This window comes from Callorhinus ursinus, unplaced genomic scaffold (genome assembly GCF_003265705.2).
Source record: "Callorhinus ursinus isolate GAN/ISIS: 27379988/994484 unplaced genomic scaffold, GSC_fseal_2.0 scaffold30, whole genome shotgun sequence".
Taxonomy (NCBI): Eukaryota; Metazoa; Chordata; class Mammalia; order Carnivora; family Otariidae; genus Callorhinus; species Callorhinus ursinus.
This window is the reverse complement of record NW_027397092.1, coordinates 2,051,838-2,073,768: the sequence shown is the minus strand read 5'-3', so window position 1 is coordinate 2,073,768 and position 21,931 is coordinate 2,051,838. Positions and strand designations below refer to the sequence as shown.

General features: G+C 43.4%; 1 protein-coding gene and 1 pseudogene across 6 annotated transcripts in view; both read right to left on the bottom strand.

Annotated features, from left to right (window-relative positions):
* LVRN (laeverin) overlaps positions 1–21,931 on the bottom strand; it is an 88,028-nt gene that overhangs the window by 10,697 nt on the left and 55,400 nt on the right. For 2 of the 6 annotated variants that reach the window (XM_025860864.2, XM_025860865.2), the window contains 2 exons: positions 17,455–17,530; positions 11,153–12,745 (listed from right to left, as the gene is read on the bottom strand). In XM_025860864.2, coding sequence (XP_025716649.1) covers positions 12,605–12,745; positions 17,455–17,530 — 217 coding nt within the window. In that variant the 3' untranslated portion in view covers positions 11,153–12,604. Of the gene's footprint in view, positions 1–8,659; positions 10,095–11,152; positions 12,746–17,454; positions 17,531–18,208; positions 18,249–21,931 lie in introns of those variants that run through there. The other 4 variants (XR_012374178.1, XR_012374177.1, XR_012374179.1 and 1 more) reach the window with 4 other exon arrangements.
* On the bottom strand, positions 15,148–15,273 carry LOC112815214 (U2 spliceosomal RNA; annotated as a pseudogene).

Here is a 21,931-nt window from a genome sequence, read left to right as displayed (position 1 = left end):
TCCTCAGCAGTTACTGAACGAGCTTTCATGGGTTTATTAACGGACTGATGACAAAATCCAATTGAGAATAATTCTTATTTTCTGGGTACTATTGCGGCAGGTTCACTGTGGCTGGTGTTTGATTAAGGTGCTGTCACACTATGAACTGGTAATGAGTTGTCCTTTTGCAAAGGCAGACTTCCTAGTGGGAATCACCCAGGAGGTCCAGTGAGTGCATGGAGCTGATAACCTGAGCCAGGAGCACTGGCTCCATCTCCGGAGGTGCCCAGGGGGTATCCATCATTCACTCAGCACGCATTGATTAAATACCTGTTACGTGCCAGGAACTGTGTGAAAGATAACACAATTAAGACATGGTGCCTCTTTATAGAGCTCGTAAGTCTAGAAGCAGATATGTAATCAAATAAATACTACATGTGCATCACAATTGCTCAGGACTCTGCCGGGGCCAGGGGAGGGAGTGGAGAGACTGATGGCTTTCCCTGGGAAGGGAGGTATCAAGGAGGGCTCCTGGGAAGAAGTGGCAATTGAGTTAGTTTTAAAAAAATGAACACGGAAGGGGTGCCTGGGTGGCTCAGTTGGTTGGGTGCCTGGCTGGTTCAGTTGGTTGGGCGCCTGGCTGCCTTTGGCTCAGGTCATGATCCAAGGGTCCTGGGATCGAGCCCCGAGTCGGGCTCTCTGCTCAGCGGGGAGCCTGCTTCTCTCTCTCTCCCTCTGCTCCTCCCCCTGCTCATGCTCTCTCTCTCTCTCTGTCAAATAAATAAATAAATAAAAATCTTAGGGGAAAAAAAAAAGAAAGTAAGAAAGAAAAAGATGAACAGGGAACACCAGGCAGAGAGGGAGTGGAAAGGGCATTCTAGGTGGATGGACCTGCTCTGAGCAGGAGCCGAATGTAGCAGAAGTCTACATCTCTCGGAAGGGTCTCGTGGGAGGGGGAGGGCTTGTCCAGGCTATGAGAAGGCTGAAACCACGAGCGCACTGCAGTAGCATCTATTTATACAGAATCTAATAAATGTCTTTCCCAGTGACAAAAATGGAGGGACTGGCCGGCGGACGGCATAAGGCAAGGGAGAAGAGAGTAAGCAGAGGTATGCAGTTTCAAGAGCTCCAGCAGCTCTGTTCTGGAAGACTAGTAAAATGACTTTACACAATTTGTAACCTGAACAGAGATCCGGATAAGTTTATATCATGTGCAAGTGAACAAGTTTTTTTTTTTTTTTAAAGATTGAATTGTTTTTCTATTATTACTGTTACATTGCCTACTATGACGTATAGTATGTATATTTACCATTGCTATTAGTATAACTATTATGTAAATATTGCTGTGCTAATTTCATTAACTAATGTCATAGTACATGTATTATTACTTCATGGACTACTTCCTATTCTCCAGACACAGTTTGTATTTGCTGTACCTCAAATTGTTTCTGTTCTTTTCTCTTCTAGAAATCCCTTCCCATCATGTCTTAAAAAAATTATAGACATGTGGGGCATTTTAAAAAAGCCTTAAAATAGGCATCTTTGACCCAGCAATTACTCTGGGGAATTTTCTTTGAGGAAAGATCAAGCTCTTTCCAAAAATTTAGTATCTCGTATTAATTGCTGGATTATAGAGTGGCTAGGTTGGGAGAGTAAAAATTTAACAACTTCGGGGGCACCTGGGTGGCTCAGTCAGTTAAGCAACCGACTCTTGGTTTTCGTTCGGCTCAGGTCGTGACCTCAGTGTTGCGAGATCAAGCCCTGTGCTGGCTCTGCGCTCATCATGGAGTCTGCCTAAGATTCTTTCCACTTCCCCCTCCCTCGGCCTCTGCCCCTGCTCGCTCTCTCTTTCTAAAATAAAGAAAATCTTTTTAAAAAAACTTAACAACTCTGTTAGCAAACAAAATTATGTAATACAAGGTAGCCATTAAAATGATACAGTGGAAGTGTATTTGTTGGCAGGAAGAAAGATACACTGTGATTGTTGAGAAAGCACATTTCACAATGAGAATCTAGAGGGTATTTCTTTTTTCCTAGAGACAATTTTGGTAAATCACATTTTTCTAGGAGCTTAGCCATTTCTTCCAAGTTTTCAGTTATCGACATAAATTTGTTCAAAACATCATTATGTTTTCTTTTATGTCAGAAATATCTGTGGTTGTCTCCCTTTTTATTCCTAATGTTATGTGTGCTTTCTCTCTTAGACATTTCTCATCCTGTCAAGGAAAAGCTTTCTTTTTTCCTTCTTTCTTCTTTCTTTCTTCTTTCTTTCTTTTTTTCTTTTTCTTTCTTTCTTTCTTTCTTTCTTTCTTTCTTTCTTTCTTTCTTTCTTTCTTTCTTTCTTTCTTTCTTTTTCTTTCTTTTTTTCTTTCTTTCTTTCTTTCCTTCTTTCTTTTCTTTCTCCCTTCTTCCTTCTTTCCTTCCTTCCCTCCTTCCTTTCTAAATTTGTCCCTTCCTTTCTTCTTTCTTTTCATTCATTCATTCATTTCATTCTTATATTTTTGTTTCTATTTCATGCTTTCTATTTTGGGTATGTTTTGTGTTATTTTTCTATCGTCTTAAGATGTATGCTTAGCTCATTAGTTTTCATTCCTTTTTTTTTTTTTTTTGGTCTAATACAAGCATTTGTGGATATAAATCTTGTTAGGTCCGCTTCGCCAGCTCGATTTATTTCTTACCTTCTTCTCTCCTTTTAACATATTTCTTTCGAGTCCTACATGTAATTTGATCTCTTATCTCAAGGAAGAAATGTTTGCTAAATTTTTTAATCCGTGTTGAAGTTTTTTCATATTTTCTTCTGCTTATGGCATATTTCTTCTCCCATGTGTTCTTTATCAGTTATTTGTTATTTTTCTTCCAATGCCTCTGTGGAGGTTCTATACTGATCTTTTCTGATTATCTGGAGGCTTTGTGTGGCTGCCATTCTTTCTGAGACAGCTATTTGATGAAGGATAATAGGAAGAGGGACTGAAGGACTGAGGAGATGAACCCGGGGGCGGGGGGGGGAAGCAGAATAGGGAGAGGTGTGTTGATTTGGAAATTTTCCCACCAACCCCCTGCTCTGGGCACAAGGCTCTGTATGTGCTCCTGGCTTACAATTAAGTTTGGAATGCCTCTGGTCCTGTCCTGATCAAGGTTGGCGTGTGCAGGGCTGACTGCCATCCACCCTGTTTGTACTTCCCTACCATTCCGGTAGCAAAGTAGCTTGTCTGTTCATGTACCCATTCCGTTCCATTTCCTCTGTCACTGCATGATGTCTCTCAGGCCATAGGGACGCTCAGGAAGCCCATCTGAGGCTTGCAATCCCAAGGATTTCCGGTTTCCCTCAGGGTGCTCTAGGCAATGTGGAGGACTGTGTATTGTTAAAGATCCACAGAACCATATGTTTGCTCTCCAATGTCTTTCACAACTGGGTCCAAGTTTGCTTTACTTAGCAGTAATTATTTATGGGTTGTGGTTTTCTGATTGTGCTCTGTTTTCTAGGGGCACAGAATAATGAATCTTTATCTCTGTTTAATACCCCCCATATGCACCAGGCCAGCTTCAGACTCAAACCTGGTTTCTCTGCCTTTGGTCCTTTCCATCTCCACATAGCATGGCCATAGTCACATCCTCCTAACATGGGTCCCATTGTGTCACTTTCCTCTTTTAAACCTTGGTGATGCTTTGTGATCCTCAGTATGTATTTCAGGCCTTCTATGATGTGATCTAAGTCTCCTTTCCTTCCATCAATCTGACTTCTATTAGCCATTCCTAAATGCCAGGAAGGCCCCCACCTCCAGGACCCACTTACGTTTTTCTCACAGTCCCATTGCTCGATTAGGATAAGCACCCCTGCTTCTGTGTTTCCAAGCTTATATTTCTAGTTAGTTCTATACACACGTCTGTCTCCTCCTGGATCTATAAGGCGTCTCTGTTCCATAATATGTGTCTCAGCAACTAGAACATTGGGGCTCAAGATATATCTACTAACAGAAAAGCGTGATGCCACATTTGCCACTGGAAATAATAATTTGGGGATCTGTTTCCTGTGACTCTGAGCAATATTAGGCACTTTTCCAGGATCTCATCCACACCCCTAACCCTACCTCTATTCCACCTTGCCCGGTTAAATTGGAACATAAGATTCCTGCCCTACATAGGAAAAGTGAATCACCCAATAGTCCCTCCCCATGAATCTTAGACACGCAATGTGTCCTCTCCTTTTACTACTGCCACAGCCTAAACCAGTATAGTGTTGATCTCAAATTTGTGTAAAAACACACACACACACACACACACACACACACACAAGCCAAAACCAAAAGACAACAGATTCCCGGGACACCTGGGTGGCTCAGTCGGTTAAGCGTCTGCCTTCGGCTCAGGTCATGATCCCAGTGCCCTGGGATCAAATCCCGCATCAGGCTCCTTGCTCAGCAGGGAGCCTGCTTCTCCCTCTGCCTGCAGCTCCCCCTGCTTGTACCCTTGCTCGCTCACTCTCTCTTGCCCACGCTCTCTCTAACAAATAAATAAATAAAATCTTAAAAAAAAAAGACAACAGATTCTTGTGTGTGTGTACAAGGAAATGTCATTAAGAACAGTAGGTATCTCTAGGGTTTTTGTCTTACCCTTTATTATTCTCTACACTGGCCCATTTCCTAGGATAAACATATATTTTACAAATTTTAAAAGCAGTAATACATATTTTAAAAGTCTCAGAATAAACGTTAGTTCCTAGAGTAGGTGCAAAATAAATGTCCAGCAGATGGCGCAAAACCTTAATCGAGAATGAAAACATCCTCACCACTTTAAGAATGCCATTGGGGAGGGCATATTTCTTAGTGACCAAGGACCAAAGTGGACACTGGCTCCAGAATTTTCATGCCCATTAAATGTAGTTTGTTTGCCCTCTTCTACAGCTATAGGTGAAGCATTTCATAGGTAAGTGAGGGGTGTCTGAGAAGGGCATGTGTGGGACCTACGGAGTCTGCCGAGCAAGACCATGGGTGTAGAAGATTCTTGAGGAACGAACAAGCGAGATGTCAGTGTGATGTCTCACCTGGAAAGGGCTTTGGAGATCATGTAGCCCATCAGTTCTCAAATATCGTTTTGAGATTTTTCTCTAAACCAACCCCAACGTGTGAAACCAACAAAACTGAAGCTGTCTTAATGAAATGGAATTTGGGGCCAAGAGCTATGCTGAGCCTTCCCTGGCCTGAGTCCTCCCACCCCCACCTACACCCCCATCCCTATCCCTGTTAGTGGCCGACATAATCAAGAATTGGCTATACTTCATCAACAGCTATAGAATCCATACAATACTTTCAAGAAGCCTTAGAGAAAATCACTAATGCAGGGCCACACTTTCAAGTTACTAGCGAGAAAAAGGAATGCTCAGAGGAGGAGACTTTCCAATTAGAAATGGTTAAAATAGGAGTGCCTGGGTGGCTCAGTGGGTTAAGCATCTGCCTTCAGCTCAGGTCATGATCCCAAGGGTTCTGGGATTGAGTCCTGAATTGGGCTCCTTGCTCAGCGGGGAGTCTGCTTCTCCCTCCCCCCACCACTCCTGCGCATGCTCTCTCTCTCAAATAAACAAATAAAATCCTAAAAAATATATATACAATTCTTGATCTCAGCTCAGGTCTTGATCTCAGGGTCATGAGTTTGAACCCTGCCTTGGGCTCTGCACTGGGTACAGAGAAGAAAAGAAAGAAAGAAAAGAAAGAAAAGAAAGAAAGGAAAGAAAGGAAGGAAGGAAGGAAGGAAGGAAGGAAGGAAGGAAGGAAAGAAGGAAGGAAGGAAGGAAGAAAGAAAAAGGAAGGAAGGAAGGAAAGGAAGGAAGGAAGGAAAGGAAGAAAGAAAAGAAAGAAAGAAGAAAAATATATACAAAGAAAAAAATCATTAATTGCTTTAGAAGGAAAAAATCAATAAGGACACTCAAATAGCATCAGCAAATTAAGCACTAATATTTTACACAAATTTGACATCTGCATTTAGAATTCATTTTATTTTATTTTTTTATTTTTATTTTTTTTTAAGATTTTATTTATTCATTTGAGACACAGAGACAGAGAGAGAGAGCATGAGCAGGGGGAGAGGCAGAGGCAGAGGGAGAAGCAGGCTCCCCACTGAGCCAGGAGCCTGATGTGGGACTGGATCCCAGGCCCCTGGGATCATGACCTGGGCCGAAGGCAGACGCTTAACCATCTGAGCCCCCCAGGCGCCCTAGAATTCATTTTAAATTAAGTTTCTGATATTTTAAACTTTGGATTCACTTAAATTCTTTCTATGGCTGCACATGGTTTATGAAAACCACAGGAACAGAGCATTTTAGCTAAAGCTAGCTTTCATGAGTAATACGAGCATATTCGTGAGTTATATTTATATCAGTAAAGTTTATTTCTATCAATAAAGTATCCTTAGGCTATACTTCCTGTATAATCTATAATTTCTTTAAAATTTTATTTATTTAAGTAATCTCTACACCCAACATGGGGCTCGAACTCACAACCCCAAGATCAAGAGTCGTATGCTCTTCTGACTGAGCCAGCCTGGCGCCTCTATAATCTGTAATTTTTAAATGCAATTGTAAGCCAAAGCAAATAATGATTTGATATCATGAAGCTAGTAATTTTAGAATTTTGACCATTCCTTAAAAGTCTATGTTAATAGTGTTTGCAAAGTAGACTCAACAACCTATTTAAATGCATTTACCTTAAGCTTCTTTTCAATACAAGTCCAAATTTAACTTTCGTACTCAAATCATTCTTAGGAGGTATTTTTTGTTTTGTTTTGTTTTAAATGGTCATGTCTGCATGAAGCATTGCCTGTTTTTCCAAGAGCTGCTTACCTGACACCCTATTATAGTTCTGGTCCACAGTAGGTGTGTGTGGATTAAAAGCTTTCAAATGAGGCTTGTCGACTTACAATAGTATCTTAACCATGTCCTAAATTAAAAGGTAAAAGAAAATCCCAAAGTAAATGAGGGCTGGCAGTAAACGGAGTGGGTTTTAAGTTCTGGCTCCTGCCTCTGCTAGTGCTGTGGCCTTAAGCCTTCCTTCCCCCATCTGTTAAAATCTGAACAATTCCACTGACCCGAGTGGGTTATTAGGCCACCGTCGGTCAGTTGCCGATTCACCTTGTTTCTCCGCTGTGTGATGTTAGGGGCGGACTCTGCGGTCTTTGCCAGCTCTGCCAGCAGGGGGCGCTGAGGGTCGCGGGAAAGCTGCAGTGGGGACCAGGGGCTTGCCCCCTCCTCTCTGTTTCCTGCTCTACCAGCATCACCCCAGCAATGACTCTTCCTCGGGATGGTGGCTGTTGGATTCCAGTTCTCGGGATATTTCCCCTGGTGTCCTAGACCCAGCCTGATGTGTTCCCCTGAGAATACCAGCACCTGCTGGCCGGGGCCCCCTCCTCCAGGTCTTGGTCCCCGCTCTGCAGGCCCTTTCTCTGAGCTTCGGAGGCAGCACCACCTGCCTCCAGGTTCTACATAACCTCGCCTCTTCCCTTCGTTGCCCGTCCCGGGAGTGCTAGCTATGCCTTGCCGTTTGTTTGTTTGTTTGTTTGTTTGTGTGTTTGTGTGTTTTGGCCTTATCTTACCGTCACTCTGTACCTTTTCAGCTCCTTATATGCCAATGTTAAAAAATAATATGCTCTTTCAGTCCAAAAAAAGCAGAGCCGGTTTCTGTTTTCCAGACTGAACCCTGACTGTTGGCAGCAGACTCGCAGGAAATAGATTCTCAAGGTGGGATTCTGATCCCGCCCCTGGCCTTGGACGCAGCGCTGACAGCGCCATTAATCAGGTTAATTACAATAAGGTACCTACTGAGTGAAGGTGCCCTCAGGGATCCAAGGTCGGCTGTGTTTGACCACTGTCACTGGAAGGATGTGGGGTGGCTGGCTACTTCTGAGTGCGCTGGACGCCTACGGGAAGAAAATTACCAGCTCGAGTCGTAGTCAGAGAACCAGAGAATTTCGAAGGCACTTCTATTTTTTTCTTTTTTTTAAGATTTTACCCATTTATTAGAGAGAGCGAGAGAGAAAGCACAGGCAGGGGGAACAGCAGAGGGAGAGGGAGAAGCAGACTCCCCGCTGAGCAGGGAGCCCGACGCGGAACCCGATCCCAGGACCCTGGGATCACGACCTGAGCGGAAGGCAGACGCTTAACCTACTGAATCGCCCAGGCGCCCCAGTCCCTCTGGTTTAAGATGGAAAATATTGGCTGAAACAAGACATTAAGTCTTTTGGGACAACTTAATGTTTTCTGTTTGTGCTTATTGAAATGTTTAACAGATAAACTTTAAGACTTGGCTGTTACCAAGTTTGAATGAAAAAAATGGTTTGAAAGAAAAATATATTGCAGTTTCTATTTAAAAACAATTCTCTTGTATTTATTTTTAAATTTAGTTTATTTAATCACACATTTGCAGAAAAGTTGAAATGACAAGAAAAATATTTTTGTTTCCTGAATCCTTAAGAAGTAAGTTCACCTCTTAAGGTGTATTAAATTTTCCCACTTTGACAGGTGGATTACGTTTAGGCGGAAAATATCCCTGGTTGTAGGTCAGGGGATATATTTCTTTTTAAATATTTTATTTATTTATTTATTTGAGAGAGAGAATGAGATAGAGTACATGAGAGGGGGGAGGGTCAGAGGGAGAAGCAGACCCCCCGCTGAGCAGGGAGCCCGACGCGGGACTCCGGGATCATGACCCAAGCCGAAGGCAGTCACTTAACCAACTGAGCCACCCAGGCGCCCCAGGGGATATTTTCTACCTAAATATAACCCACCTGTCAAAGTGGGACAATTAACATTGATACATTTCCAGTATCTAACCCTCAGACTCCATTCCAATGTTTCCAGTTGTCCCAATAATGTTCTTTATAGCAAAAGGATCCAGTTCTGAATTACATGTTACACCTTGTTGTCCTGTGTCTTTAACTTCCTTCAGTCTAAGATGGTCCTCTATCTTTCCTTTACTTCCATGACCTTGAGGCTTTCGAAGACTATTTTGTGGCCGGTCCCTTAGTTCGGGTTTGTCGGCTATTTCCTCACGATTAGATTCGTGTGATGTCGATTTGGCAAGGATCAGGATTTGACATGACCCCATCATTCCTTGGGCACATCCTTGTCTTTCGGTACAAAAAGATGTTCCATTTCCAATTGTCCCTTCCCTGTCAAAGCCCTGAGATCAGCCATTTCTCTGAGGAGACCTGGTTCATACAGCAGACCATGGCATTTAGAAGCCAACGTCTGGGCTGTGCTCACTGTTAGTAGGATGTTGCTGCGCCCAGACCCCCTTAGTTGAGAAGGTAGGGTCGATGTCAACATGTATATCCATATCTCTTCACACAGAAACAGTATGACGCGTCTACGCATATTTACATCTCTGTGTGTGACTCTGTCATACTATGAGGACCGTTCACATCGGTACCTCCGTTTCCAATCCAATGACCAAAGGTTCATTCCAGATCTCTTTTTGAATTTTTGCTATGCTCTTCTCCAACGGTGAGAAACCTGGGTCCTATTATCATTTGTGTATTTTTGTATTTGATTCATTCGCCTGTGGTAACCAAGCTCCTATTGCTGCTCTTGCCCACCCCATGTGATGCCCTCCTCACCATCCTCAGGCTCTGATACCTCATGCTGGGTCACTGCCCTGGCCCGGGGGAGTCCTCTTCACCCGACTAGAGCTTGAACTTCCCTTTCTCACCTTGTCTGGGCTCTGACTCTCCATGTCATAAGCCCCCTCCCTGCACTGTGTGGTTATCCTACTCACTTCCTTGGGCTCTGCCATCTTGCACCAAGCTGCTTCCCATGGCGTAGACTCCCCCTTTGCTCACCCAAGCTCCTCCACCCATTTCAGGACTCCACAACTCTCCCTTGGCTCCCATGGTAGAGAGGCCTGCCTTGCTCTCACCTTAAGGACCAACCTGCTTATGAAAGGAGAAGAGGAAAAGCCCAACCAATTCCTAGATATGTGTGTTGTAGAGAATATCTTCGCTGAATGTTGCCGGATTCCAGAGAAGAGCTGGCTGATCTCGAATGCTGATTCCTGATTCTCTGTGTGGGGGAGGCAGTTCTATTTACTCCAAGTCCCACCTAAGGCTTTGCTTTGGACATATTAATCCTGCTAGAGTTTGGATGGAAACAAAATAACATTTGTTGGAGCAAAGAGGGAAAGTAATCAAGAAGACTTCCCTCTTCAATCTCTTTTTCCTTCTTCCCTCGTTCCTCAGAATAAATTGCTGGACAGCTTGACCCCAGAACTCTAAATTGCATACGATCTCGTGTCTTCAAGACCAAAGCATTCGTTCTCTCACTTAGACTCAGTGATGACAAGTCACTGAGCGAGTTTGAGCAGGAAAAAGGCAGAAGACTGTGAGGGAAAACTTTTCATTTCTAATTACCGAAAAACGCACGACCATGTTGTCCATCTTGTTAACTTTTTTCTAGGGCGAACAGCACAAGTCAGACTGGGTACACTGGATGGGTCAGAGAAATTGTTTTATGGTTGGGGTGCTAATAGATAGGCTGGTTCATCGGTTAATAAAGTTTTTACACCATTTACACAAATCTGCCTCAGTTTTGCTCCCTGACTTATGGCGATCACAGTAATCAAGCAATAATTACTCCATTTTATCCTAAGTATAAGTACGATATAATAAAATGTAATGCCTGTCTGGGATCACCGGCTTCCTCCGTGTAAGAAAAAAAAAAAGTACATTATTCGAAGTTCTTTTTCCTACTTAGAGGAAGGACTCTTAACCAAATATTTGGACATCTGATAAACACTTTCAGTGCTGTTTAGTGACCACAGAAGCTAAGATGTAACCAGATTTTGATTTTCAACAGATGGCCTGGAGAGCCACGCCAAGGTGCTCCTCTGGTGGAATCACACAGTGTTGGCGTCACCCACACCGGGTGACCAGGGTCAGAGCCTCCGAGGGCACAGCAGGGTGGCAAGACTGAGGAAGGGGGACGCGGAGAGCCAGGCAGGAGGCGGGCAGAGATTACTGGAAAAGAAGAAGGGATCCCAAGGGAGACACGGAGGGAGATGAAGAAGAGGAAGAGAAAAGCAAGAGAGAAGACGTGTGGCATGGTTATCGTAAGCTGAGACTGTGACTGAAGGAATGATAGGAGACAGAGAACGAATGTTCTAGAAAACACCGGAAAATACCTCACATGGAAGAATTTGAACACATGGTAATATTTTATTGCTTAAGTTGTACATTTCTAAATTTAAGGAAAAAGCTCTCTGACCTATGACCCATGGTCAAAGTCTGAGGAGGCAGTGCTTTGGTTGGTTTTGGGGCCACGTCCCATGGCCTCCTGCTCACTCAGGGAGCATCTTCTTGTGAAGCGAATACAAAAGCCAACTCTGGTTTTTTGCATCTTCATTTGTGGCTGCATCGACTTACACAAGAGGGAGGGGGAGAAAACCCTAGATCACAAGGCCTTGAGCTCATACAACGTATTTAAAGCCTCTCTTAATTTTTACATCCCTCTGAGGTAGATCAGAGATCTGTAGCCTTAGCCCCTTTCTACAAAAACAAAATCAAAATGAAGACACAGAATTAAACACACACAAAGTCTTGAGTGGGATGATTTGCCTTAGCCATCCTGATTCAATCCGGGGTAACTGATCTAAGCCAACTCCCAACACTGCAACTGATGAATGCGTTTCAAGTTGTCCCCACTTACAAGCAGGTTCAGTCTGGCCAAATGGAACCACAATTCTGACTTCGTGCCCTGAGTGCAGAGCTGTAAAGAGTCTGCTGTGGTTAGGCTTTTTGTTCTCTTTCTCTTTATTTGACCACTTCCCTTTGTGCTGAAAATCAGTCCCTTATGGCTACTGTCTGTTGACATCCTTATTTTTGTTCATAAACTTGGGCTGAGTGAGTGCCCGGCCCACAGGTGGGGATGCAGTCTCCGGCTTCAGGAAGGTTCCTTCCTGTCCTTCAGGCCTCCACAATCTGAAGGGCACGTCACGGATCCTGCGATCCTGGCTTTTTGTGACACCCTAAACTTCAGTGGCCTGTAATGTGTGGCACAATGTGATAGGCCCTGTGGGAAGAGAGAAATGAACAGAAGACCCATGTCCGGCCCTTCAGGCACTTCACATGGCTCCTAGGATGAGCTGTTCCTTCTTTTTAAAATGTTTCCTTGGCTTCTCTAGGTCCTAGTGAGTATTATTTGTCTGGTTTCTCTTTCTTTACACTGTTGTGTTATTTGCTAATGACGCTTTTAAATAATGAACTACATAAAATCCAGAGTATTGCAAGTCTGTGTTTTCCCTCAGAGAAGATGTGCTCAGTTGGCCAATGATCCAGTATTCTGCTGGCTTTCACAACAGAATAAGCAAGGCTTTCTAAGGTAAATTTGTTTTTACAAGGCACCCCGAGTAAATCCTGTGGCTTCACAGCCCCACAGGAAAGTAAAATCTTCCCCTGGGTTGGCAACATCCTGGGGAATCAGTGAGCCTTGGGGCCAAACGGGACAGCCTGGGAAGAACAGGAAGGACCCTGAGGAGCAAATGTGACTGACATACAAATAACAACACATGTGGTTTTGCAGACTCACGAAGCCCTGGGAGATAAAAGTGTGAGTGAAATCCATTCTAGCAGGCAGGAGGGGCGCCGGTTATGTGTTCCTCTGTAGCCATGCCATCATCCTGGCATTGCGTGTTTTGTTTTCCAGATTTTTCTTCTTTATTGTCTGTAATTTCGCGTGGACTGTGAGCCTCTGGTGCTCTTCCAACATGTTGCCAAAAAACTGCTGCAGCTGCAAGCACCGAGAGAGGGTGGGTCATGAGACAGAATAAGGCAACGTTCGTGTGGAGGAGTAAATGGATTTTGCAAATGGCGCGCACATGGTGGCCAGAGTAGGTAAGAAGGTGCGCTCCCACAGACTGTGTGCTCCTGGGGAGACCCTGCTTGAGAACAGGTGATGAAGACTACGCCTACCCTGAAGAATTAGGTGTAGACCAGAAGTCCTGTGAAGGGGGAGCTTCATCTATTTGATTCCCTGCTCTATGCCCCGGAGCACAGAGCAGGTGCTCAGTAATGACTCACCGAATGCATACTGGATATTACACCAGATGTGTGGACAGACACACAGGGAGAACTCTTATCTCAGAAAAATGCTGCAACTCCCAAGGCTCAAGACTGGCCCCTAACATCTGGACCCTTACAAGTGTTATCCTTTATTTAAGAATATTTAGAGAGTGGGCTTGTCCCCTGACTGGATTCCTTCACTGAGTCAGCTCAAGCCTTTAGTTATGGGAACATCTGCCGCAATACTATGTCTAAGCCAGACCCCAGCGAACTAATAAGTCATATTCCAAAAAGTCTGTTTCTGTGTCACTGGATTAGAACTTTTTTTTTTCTTCCAGATTTTTATTTCAATTCTAGTTAGTTACCACATAGTGTAATACTGGTTTCAGGAGTAGAATTTAGTGATTCATCACTTACATACAATACCCGGTGCTCATCATAACAAGTGTCCTCCTTAATGCCCATTCCCCATCTAGCCCATCCCCCACCCACCCACCTTCCTCCATCAACCCTGTTTGTTCTCTCTCGTTAAGAGTCTCTCGTGGTTTACTTCCCTTTTTTTTCCCTTGCCATATGTTTATCTGTTTTCTTTCTTAAATTCCACATATGGTGAAATCATATGATATTTGTCCTTCTCTGACTGACTTATTTTGCTTAGTCTAATACCCTCTAGCTCCAACCATATTGTTGCACGTTCATTCTTTTTGATGGCTGAGTTATATTCCACTGTGTATCTATAGAGACCACGTCTTCTTTATCCATTCATCGGTCGATGGACATTTGGGCTCTTTCCATAGTTCGGCTTTTCTTGATAATGCTGCTATAAACAGCGGAGTGCGTGTTCCCCTTAGAATCTGTATTTTTGTATCCTTTGGGTAAACACCTAGTGGTGCAATCGGTGGATTATAGGGTAGTTCTATATTTAACTTTTTGAGGAACCTCCATACTGTTTTCCTGAATTTGAATTTAGAACATGTGAGATGACAATGTACAGACGCCAGCTTAGGAAATGTCACTTAAAGCCTAGTGGACTTGAAATTGAGGAGTAATAGGGCCATCCAGCCTAATTACCATGTAAAAGAAAAGTAAGTTTCTTTTTATTTTAAGGTCTTATTTATTTGAGAGAGAGAGTAAGATCATGGGGGGGTAGGGTAGAGTAGAAGCAGACTCCCCGCTGAGCAGGGAGCCTGATGTGGGGCTCAATCCCAGGACCCTGGGATCATGACCTGAGCCGAAGGCAGATGCTTCACCGACTGAGCCACCCAGGCGCCCAAAAAGTAAGTTCTGAGCAAAACGTGGGCTAAAGGAACCAGGAACAAACCTCCTGCCCTCTCCCACAGCTGCCCAGAACCCTGTACCACCTGCAGTGTGTGGGAGGGGAGTAGGGGTCTGTGGGATTGTCGGTGGGGCTTCATGCACGCTGAGAATGTGAGGCCAGGCTCCCGCTGGGTGCCATACGAAGACCAGACCATATTTTCAGTATGATCCCATGAACGGATAGATGACAGCAGGACTATAATCTATAAATGATTACTACATTTTTGACAAGGACATTCACAGTAGCTAATTTACTTGTTTTCCAAAATGGCAAAAATTTCACCACAGCTGAAGGTATTTTTGTTTTTGTTTTTGTTTTTGTTTTTTAAAAAAAACAAACTATCAGTGACTCTAGAGTTTTGGAACTCCGAGGACTGCTAAATTTATAGGCACTTCATTCATTCATGAAACAACAAATAAAACTTCCCTGGGTTCTCTAGACACAAAGAGGAACGGAGGCCCTTCACTGCCAACACAAACTCGGCCTTCATTCTGGAGGCTTCCTTCCAGCATGTCTGGGTGCCCCTCCCTCTCCTGGCCAGGGAACCCCTGATAAGTCAGGTCCTGGCAGCTCAGCCTCAGGCAGGCCCAAACTCACACGTAGAGAAGTCCTTCAGGAATTCGTGATTCTTCCTCTCCCATAATAACAACTACATACCTGACTGCTTCTCTCTCTCTCTCTCTTTTGGCTCACAATCAAACTTCAGGCCTCTATGACCTATGTATTTATTGGTTTATTTGCTGGGGCAGGGGAGCTGATTTTCCTTTCTTCTTCTTTTTTTTTTTTTTTCTTTAACCCAGGTTGATGTGTGGAGTGGATGGAGCTCCCTGCTCCATAAATCCCCTTAATATCTTATCCTTGGATAGAGGATGTATGAGATATTAACCTGATAAGAACAGACACTACCCTTGATCTCAGCCAAAAGGCCAAGAAGTGATTGCTTTTCCTTCCTTATTTATACAGGCCCTTTCTGTTCATACTAATATAGTTCCGGGCTACAGTGTTTAATTTGTGCTCAGACATTTTTTTCAAAAAATATTTACTGAATCAATTGAGATGAAATTGATGGACAATAAACCATATGCACTTGAAGTGTGACAAGTGAGTGAGTGGTACTCATTTTATATGCCCGTGAAACACAGAGCTAGGAGCTAGATACAGTAAAGTACATTTCCATCACCCACATATTCCTTCAGGCGCTCTGCAATCGAGCTTTCCCTCCACCCCAGGCAACCTCTCCCTCCACCCCAGGCAACCACAGATCTGCCTTTTGTCACGACAGATTATATTTGCATTTCCCAGAATGTGTCTGGTTTTTTTTTGTTTCTAACTCAGCCTAATCATCTTGAGATGATGTATCCATGATGTTACACAAACTTATTTTTTTTTTTTTAATTGCAGGATAGTATTCCCTGGTGTGGATATATTACATTTTCCTTATCTAGGCACCTACTCCTGGATGTGTGGATAGTTTCCAGTTCTTGGCTAACGTGAATAATGCTGCCGTGAACATTTATGTAACAAGTCTTTGTGTGGATATGGGTTTTAATTCCTCCTGAGTAAAAACCTAAGAATGGAACTGCTAGGTCATACATGTCTAAGTAACATTTTAAAAGACCGCCTGTTTTCCAAAGTAGTTGTACATGTTACCTTCTCGCTGGCAGAAAAAGAGAGTTCTGGTTGCCTTACCTCTTTGCCGGTGTTTGGTATAGTAAATCTTTCTAATTTTACCTAGGCTACTAGGTGTATAGAGGTTGTATTATATATTACCCTTGTTTTATTTTATGTGTGTGTGTTTGTGCGTGTGTTTGATAGATATTTGCTTTGGCCCCTTAGTTTACTTTCTGGATACATGATCCCCTTTTCTTTCCAGAACTACTGCTCCCCTAACGCAGTGCCTGTGGTTTGGGTGGGGCTGGCTCCAAATGCAGGCACATGACCCAGCACCCCCCACCCCCTACACCAGGCCATAGTCACCGACCGGGGTATGCGGACCCAAAGTAGGACGAACCAGAGTCATTCCACAGGGCTGGAACTTGAAGTTGGGTGAGCAAGGACTCCTCCTCCTACAACTGAGAGGGCTAAGGATAACAGAAGCCTGGGGCTACGTTTGCCTCTTGTGGAGAAAGCCTGCCTAAGAAGACATTAAGCCGAGGAGGAAGCAGAGGCTAGAAATGGCAAGCTCCGGGTCGCCTGGCGCGTTCAGTGGGTAGAGCGTGCGACTCTTGATCTCGGGTCTGTGAGTTCGAACCCCACTCTAGGTGGAGAGATTACTTTAAAATCTTAAAAGAAGAAAAAGAAATAGCCAGACCCCTTCTAGGTTCTAGAATACAGATCTGACAAAAATGTGGTCTCCCTCCTCAGGGAGCTTCTTAGGGCCTCAGGGAGCAGACCCATTTACACACCAATAATAGTATAAGGTGGTTAGTGCTATGATACAGGTATTCATAGGATAACTGAAGAGCATGCAGGAGGAGAGCGTGTAAATCAGTTAATTAAAAAATTCCTAGTCTAGGTGGTTGAGCAGGGTCTTAAAGGATAACTGGGAATCATCCAGCCAAGGACAGGCAGGGTGAAGTCACCCAAATCAGAAGGCAGGGCATTTCCAAAATCTGGAAAATGTGAAGCAACATGATAATTAAAGAAAATCTGTAAATGGTACAGCATCACTGGAGGCAAAGTGTTGGGGAGCGTCTCCTACACTCGGTGGTGAGGCAGGCAAAAAATGAAGCCAGAGAGGCAGGCAGGGGCCAGGTTATAAGGAAAAGAGTAAAAATGTCTTCTCATCACTTGATGAGTTCCTGAAGCTTTGACAGCAGGGCAAGGACTGAGGGCCGGGATGCTCAGAAGAGCAGCCCGGGGCCAAGAGTCCTAGCCAGAGGGCACTGCAGTCAAGTGAGGTGAGCAAGGATGGCGTCCAACCCTCTACCAGCAAGAATGGTCTCTATTTCAGGAGCAAGATGGAAAGCCATTTCCTGCGCACAGTGAAAATAACCCCAACGGAGGCACGGAATACAGTTATTCCAATAAGCCTGTCGTTTTCAATTTTAGCAGCTCCAGATTATGTGAAAAATGGCTTCTAAATTATCATTATAATTCAGGATATCTAAAGTACTTACCTCTGTGATCTGCAAGTCTGTACTTATGGTTCTCCCTATTATATACATGAGACTAACCAGCGATTGTGTTCCGTACCTACAAAGCAACAAGATGCTAATCAGAGGTGGAAAATGTTTTGCAAGATAAAGCTGTATTTTATAGAGCAGGTAAGATGCTGAGTGCACAGCCCCTATTGATTCCTCCGTCCCAAATCTAAGCAACAACATGCATGAACTAGCTTAGCTTCATCATTTCATAGGAAATCTATTATAAAGATTTTATCAGCACTAAGGAAATATTCATAGGTAAATATCAATTTGGGTCCACATAGTTCTGGAAGCTTTACTTAAATATAAAAAGCTCTTCTTAAAAACCTCAACCATTTTTATCTTTTTAAATGAGGTGGTTAAAACAGATGTCATGTACCTCAAATTAAGACAATTTAAAAGGGGTAAGTAAATATGCAAATTATGCTCCTTAAAAAACAGTAATTAATATGGGATCAGTTTCAGAAACTCTGCCTAACCTACCCTGAAAGCTTATTTAAAATTTTGTATTTGTATATACTTTTTGGAGAGAGGATCCATGTCTTTGAAGATTCTCCACATGTTGGTGATTACCGAAGGGCTAAGTACTCTGGCTCCACTTTCTCGCCTTCAAACAGGCACCGAGATTGAAACTTCCCCTCTAGTTTCGAGTCCTTGAATGTCCAACAAGGATCATCCAGAAAAAAAAACCATGAAACATTGTTATGGAGAAACAACAGATACATACCTGTCCGAAGCCTTGCTGTGGTTAAAAAGGTAAATAAAGACTTTGGGATGCATTAAAGAAGAAAGAAAATTAAAATAGGGTTAATGTTTTGGACCCAACAAGAAAGGGTTCAACTACCATTCTGTTCTATCTACGGTAGATAGTTAATACACATGATTGACTTACTTTAAAAAAGTATACTTGAAATTAAAAATTGCAAGAGTTAATGTTGGTATAATACTTCAAGGTAAAAGAACCTCTCTGTAACACCTGACTGTTCTCCGTTTGCTTGAGCTCCTATTTCTCCGTTCAGCTGTGTGCTCCCCATTATGAAACCCAACAGGGAGGAAGCGGGAACGTGTGCAAGCTTTCATGCTTAGCCAGTGTAACAACATTTGAAGACGAAATCAAGGCTTTGGTGAAAAAGAAGGGGGTAAGATTCATTTTAGGTCAGGAAACTGATCATACTTTGTATTCTATATTCAAATAAAACTAGGGTTTTCCTGGAGGCTGTGAAGCCTACATGGTTTTAAGAAAGCCAAAAGCAGGGGACACCCAGGTGGCTCAGTCGGGTGGGCATCTGCCTTCAGCTCAGATCATGATCCAGGGTCCTGGGATCAAGCCCCGCATCAGGCTCCCCGCTTCGCCCTCTGCCTGCCGCGCCCCCTGTTCGTGCGTGCTCTCTCTCTCTCTGACAAATAAATAAATAAAATCTTAAAAAAACAAAACCAAAACCCAAAAGCACCTGGCCAGGATGATAGGGCACAAACACCATTTCTACTGCCTACAGTAACAACTCATACAAGTCCTATTGCTTCATCTCTATCCACACATTCTTCCATGAGACCCATCCACAGCTGCAGGGCCAGACGCATCTTTCCCTAACCTGCAAGATGTCTTTATGGTCAGTGGAGGTTTCCTCACTGGGATCGGGACTCAAAAGATCATCTTTGGCCCAACAATGGACTTAAATACCCCACAGCAACCAGTGCAATGCTCCGGACACAGGAGTGAGGGGCAGGACCAAACGGAAGTTGTTTGCCTCAATACAAGTATTCCCAAATACAGTTTCAGATCAGGCTTCCTGGGAAGTATGTGGGGCCCAAAGTGTTGCCGGCCAGAGCCCTCAGCTCTAACACTTGACCAGCCCCGTCTCCTCCGTTCCAGAGCCCCGAGTTCCAGCCACCTACTGTGACCGGTCCCAAGTCAGATGCTCAGTCCTGCCCCCAGGCATTTGTTGGCGTCCTCTGGTCCATGCAGAAGGTCATTTTTTTCCCCCCACTGTTTGTTCAAATGCCACTCAAATCCCATTCTTCTCTTTCAGTCCCCAAATTTTCTCTGGCTCTCCTCTACAGCATTTCTCAGGTAGCACAACCTCATCACCTTATATCCTTGACAACAGCTTAAACTACCTGGACCTTGGCATGGAAAGATGATAACTGTTTATTACGAGAAAGAACCTCGGAATTGATCAAATAGGATGCCTTTCATTTTATATAAGAGGAAACCAAGACCAACTTGTTAACTAACAGGCAAACAATAAACAGTTGTTGTTCTAGTTGCATTCCAGAGGGGAGTGCTGGAGAATTCAGTTTCTCGTCAGTTTCTCTCCCAGAACAACGGATCTCCTGGCAAAATGACATTCTGTTTACATGACACAGACGGTAAGTAGCAGGATTACAGCTGTAAGATGTAGGAAAAAGGTATGGAAAACTCTAGATTTTCTTCTATGGGGCTTCTTGGGGTCTTTACGATGCTAGCATATACTGTGAATTTGCAAAAAGTGGAGGTTAACACAGATCGTTCCCAAACTGATCAGGCTACTGTCTTTCGTATTCCATGAACAATGCTCAGTGAAACATACCAGAGAAACACGAATTTCGCAGCTAACTTGCTAGGAATCAGTCACATTTCAGGAAGTTCAGAATAAGTCTTTTTCACATAATTAATGTAAAATTTAATTTGTCAGAGGCATTTGTGCATTGATCCTTTATGTTGTCTTTATTATCATAGGAAGACTGGTAACATGCTAGTCTTCATGTTAAACATAACTGTTTAAATAAGTGATGACTTAAATGTTCTGATGTACAAAGAATTAAGTAAGCATTTTTGAGCCATTTTTAGGGTGTATAACATTTTGATTATTAACTTGCACTTTTATTTCCTAACAATCTATAAATATTATCATTGTTCATTCAAACAGAATCATTTGCACAATTCAGCAAGACTGATCAATATTACAATTACTATTAAATAAATGAGTAAAAAGTAAATAAAAAATGTATTAGATATAGAAAGCAAACTATTTTAGTCTGAAAGACTTTTTGTAGCAGAATGTGTGAGAGGAGTGAACTGAGATGAATTTGCTATAAATAGGCATCAATTTTATGAGCATGACATCTTGTTGATAAGGGATTAAAATATTCAAGTCATGGTTAAAAGCTCATATATTTACAGTTCTAGGAGCTTCTTTATTTTTTAAGATTTTTATTTATTTATTTGAGAGAGAGAGAGAGAGACAGAGCATGAGTGGGGAGGAGCGGCAGGGAGAGGGAGAAGCAGACCCCCCCACTGAGCAGGGAGCCCGATGCGGGACTCGATCCCAGGACCCCGAGATCATGACCTGAGCTGAAGGCAGACACTTAATCCACTGAGCCACTGAGGTGTCCTATAATTCTAGGAGCTTCTTGAGGTTCAAAAGACCCATTTAGAGTTAAAAAAAAAAAGTGGGGCATTCCATCCATTTAATATAGTACGTACATCATTGAAATAAATTGCCACCCATCACTTCTCGGCCCTTTGGTTAAAATCAGATGTAAATAAATCGCCACACAATGGACTTTCCAGAGGGTGTTACCAACGTGTTCCTGTTCTCTAAACACAGAAAAAAAAAACGGTTCTTCTGAGGAATAAATTTAAAACACACTCCAAGTCACTTAAATTGAGAGCGATCTTTCCCATGAGTTGCTCAAAGCCATTTTGGGGGGTTTTCTCAGCACATGTGCTGTGTGTGCTAGAGGAAGAGGGGATGAAAAATGAATCAAGGGGCTGGTTTACCCCTGCGAGCATGCTGTCCAGCTGAACTCGGCAGTGATGGCAATGTTCTGTACCCGAGCGGTCCAGCATGGTAGCTGTTGGTCACTTCATGCTCTTACAACAGGATTCGTGCAACGGTGGAGCTGGATTTTAAATTTTCTTTAATTTTAGTCAGTTCAAATTTAAATTTAAAGATCCATGGATTAACCGGTGGCTATCATATTGAGCAGTGCAGCCTTAGACGATTTTTTTAATCAGGGGTCAGCTGGTTTCATGTTAAACCATACCAGCATCACCGAGGGAGCTGGTGAAAGGTGCAGATTTCCCGCCCTATTTTGGTGGATTCTGATTTTTAAGGGGGTAGGTGGGCTTGAGAGCCTTGAGGTGACTGAACCACTCTAGGAGATTTCTAATGTTGTGCCTGGGCTCACCATGTCACTTTGAGCCCCAACGACAGTAAGTACGATCCTCAGCACTTAGAAGGATGTACCAGGTGCCAGGCGCTGCTAAACACTAAGCCTGGCTCAAAATCCGTGAAGCTCTGTCTTCCTCAGGGCCCAGCAGTGCATAGGAAGGAACAGAGGAGATCACCATTGGGCCCTCAGGCAAATCATCACACAGTTCTTAAAGGAGCTGTGCTCTCAGCGTTTTAATTCCACAACTGCTCCTCGGGAAGGAAACAGTCAAGAACAATAGCTGAAGTGAATG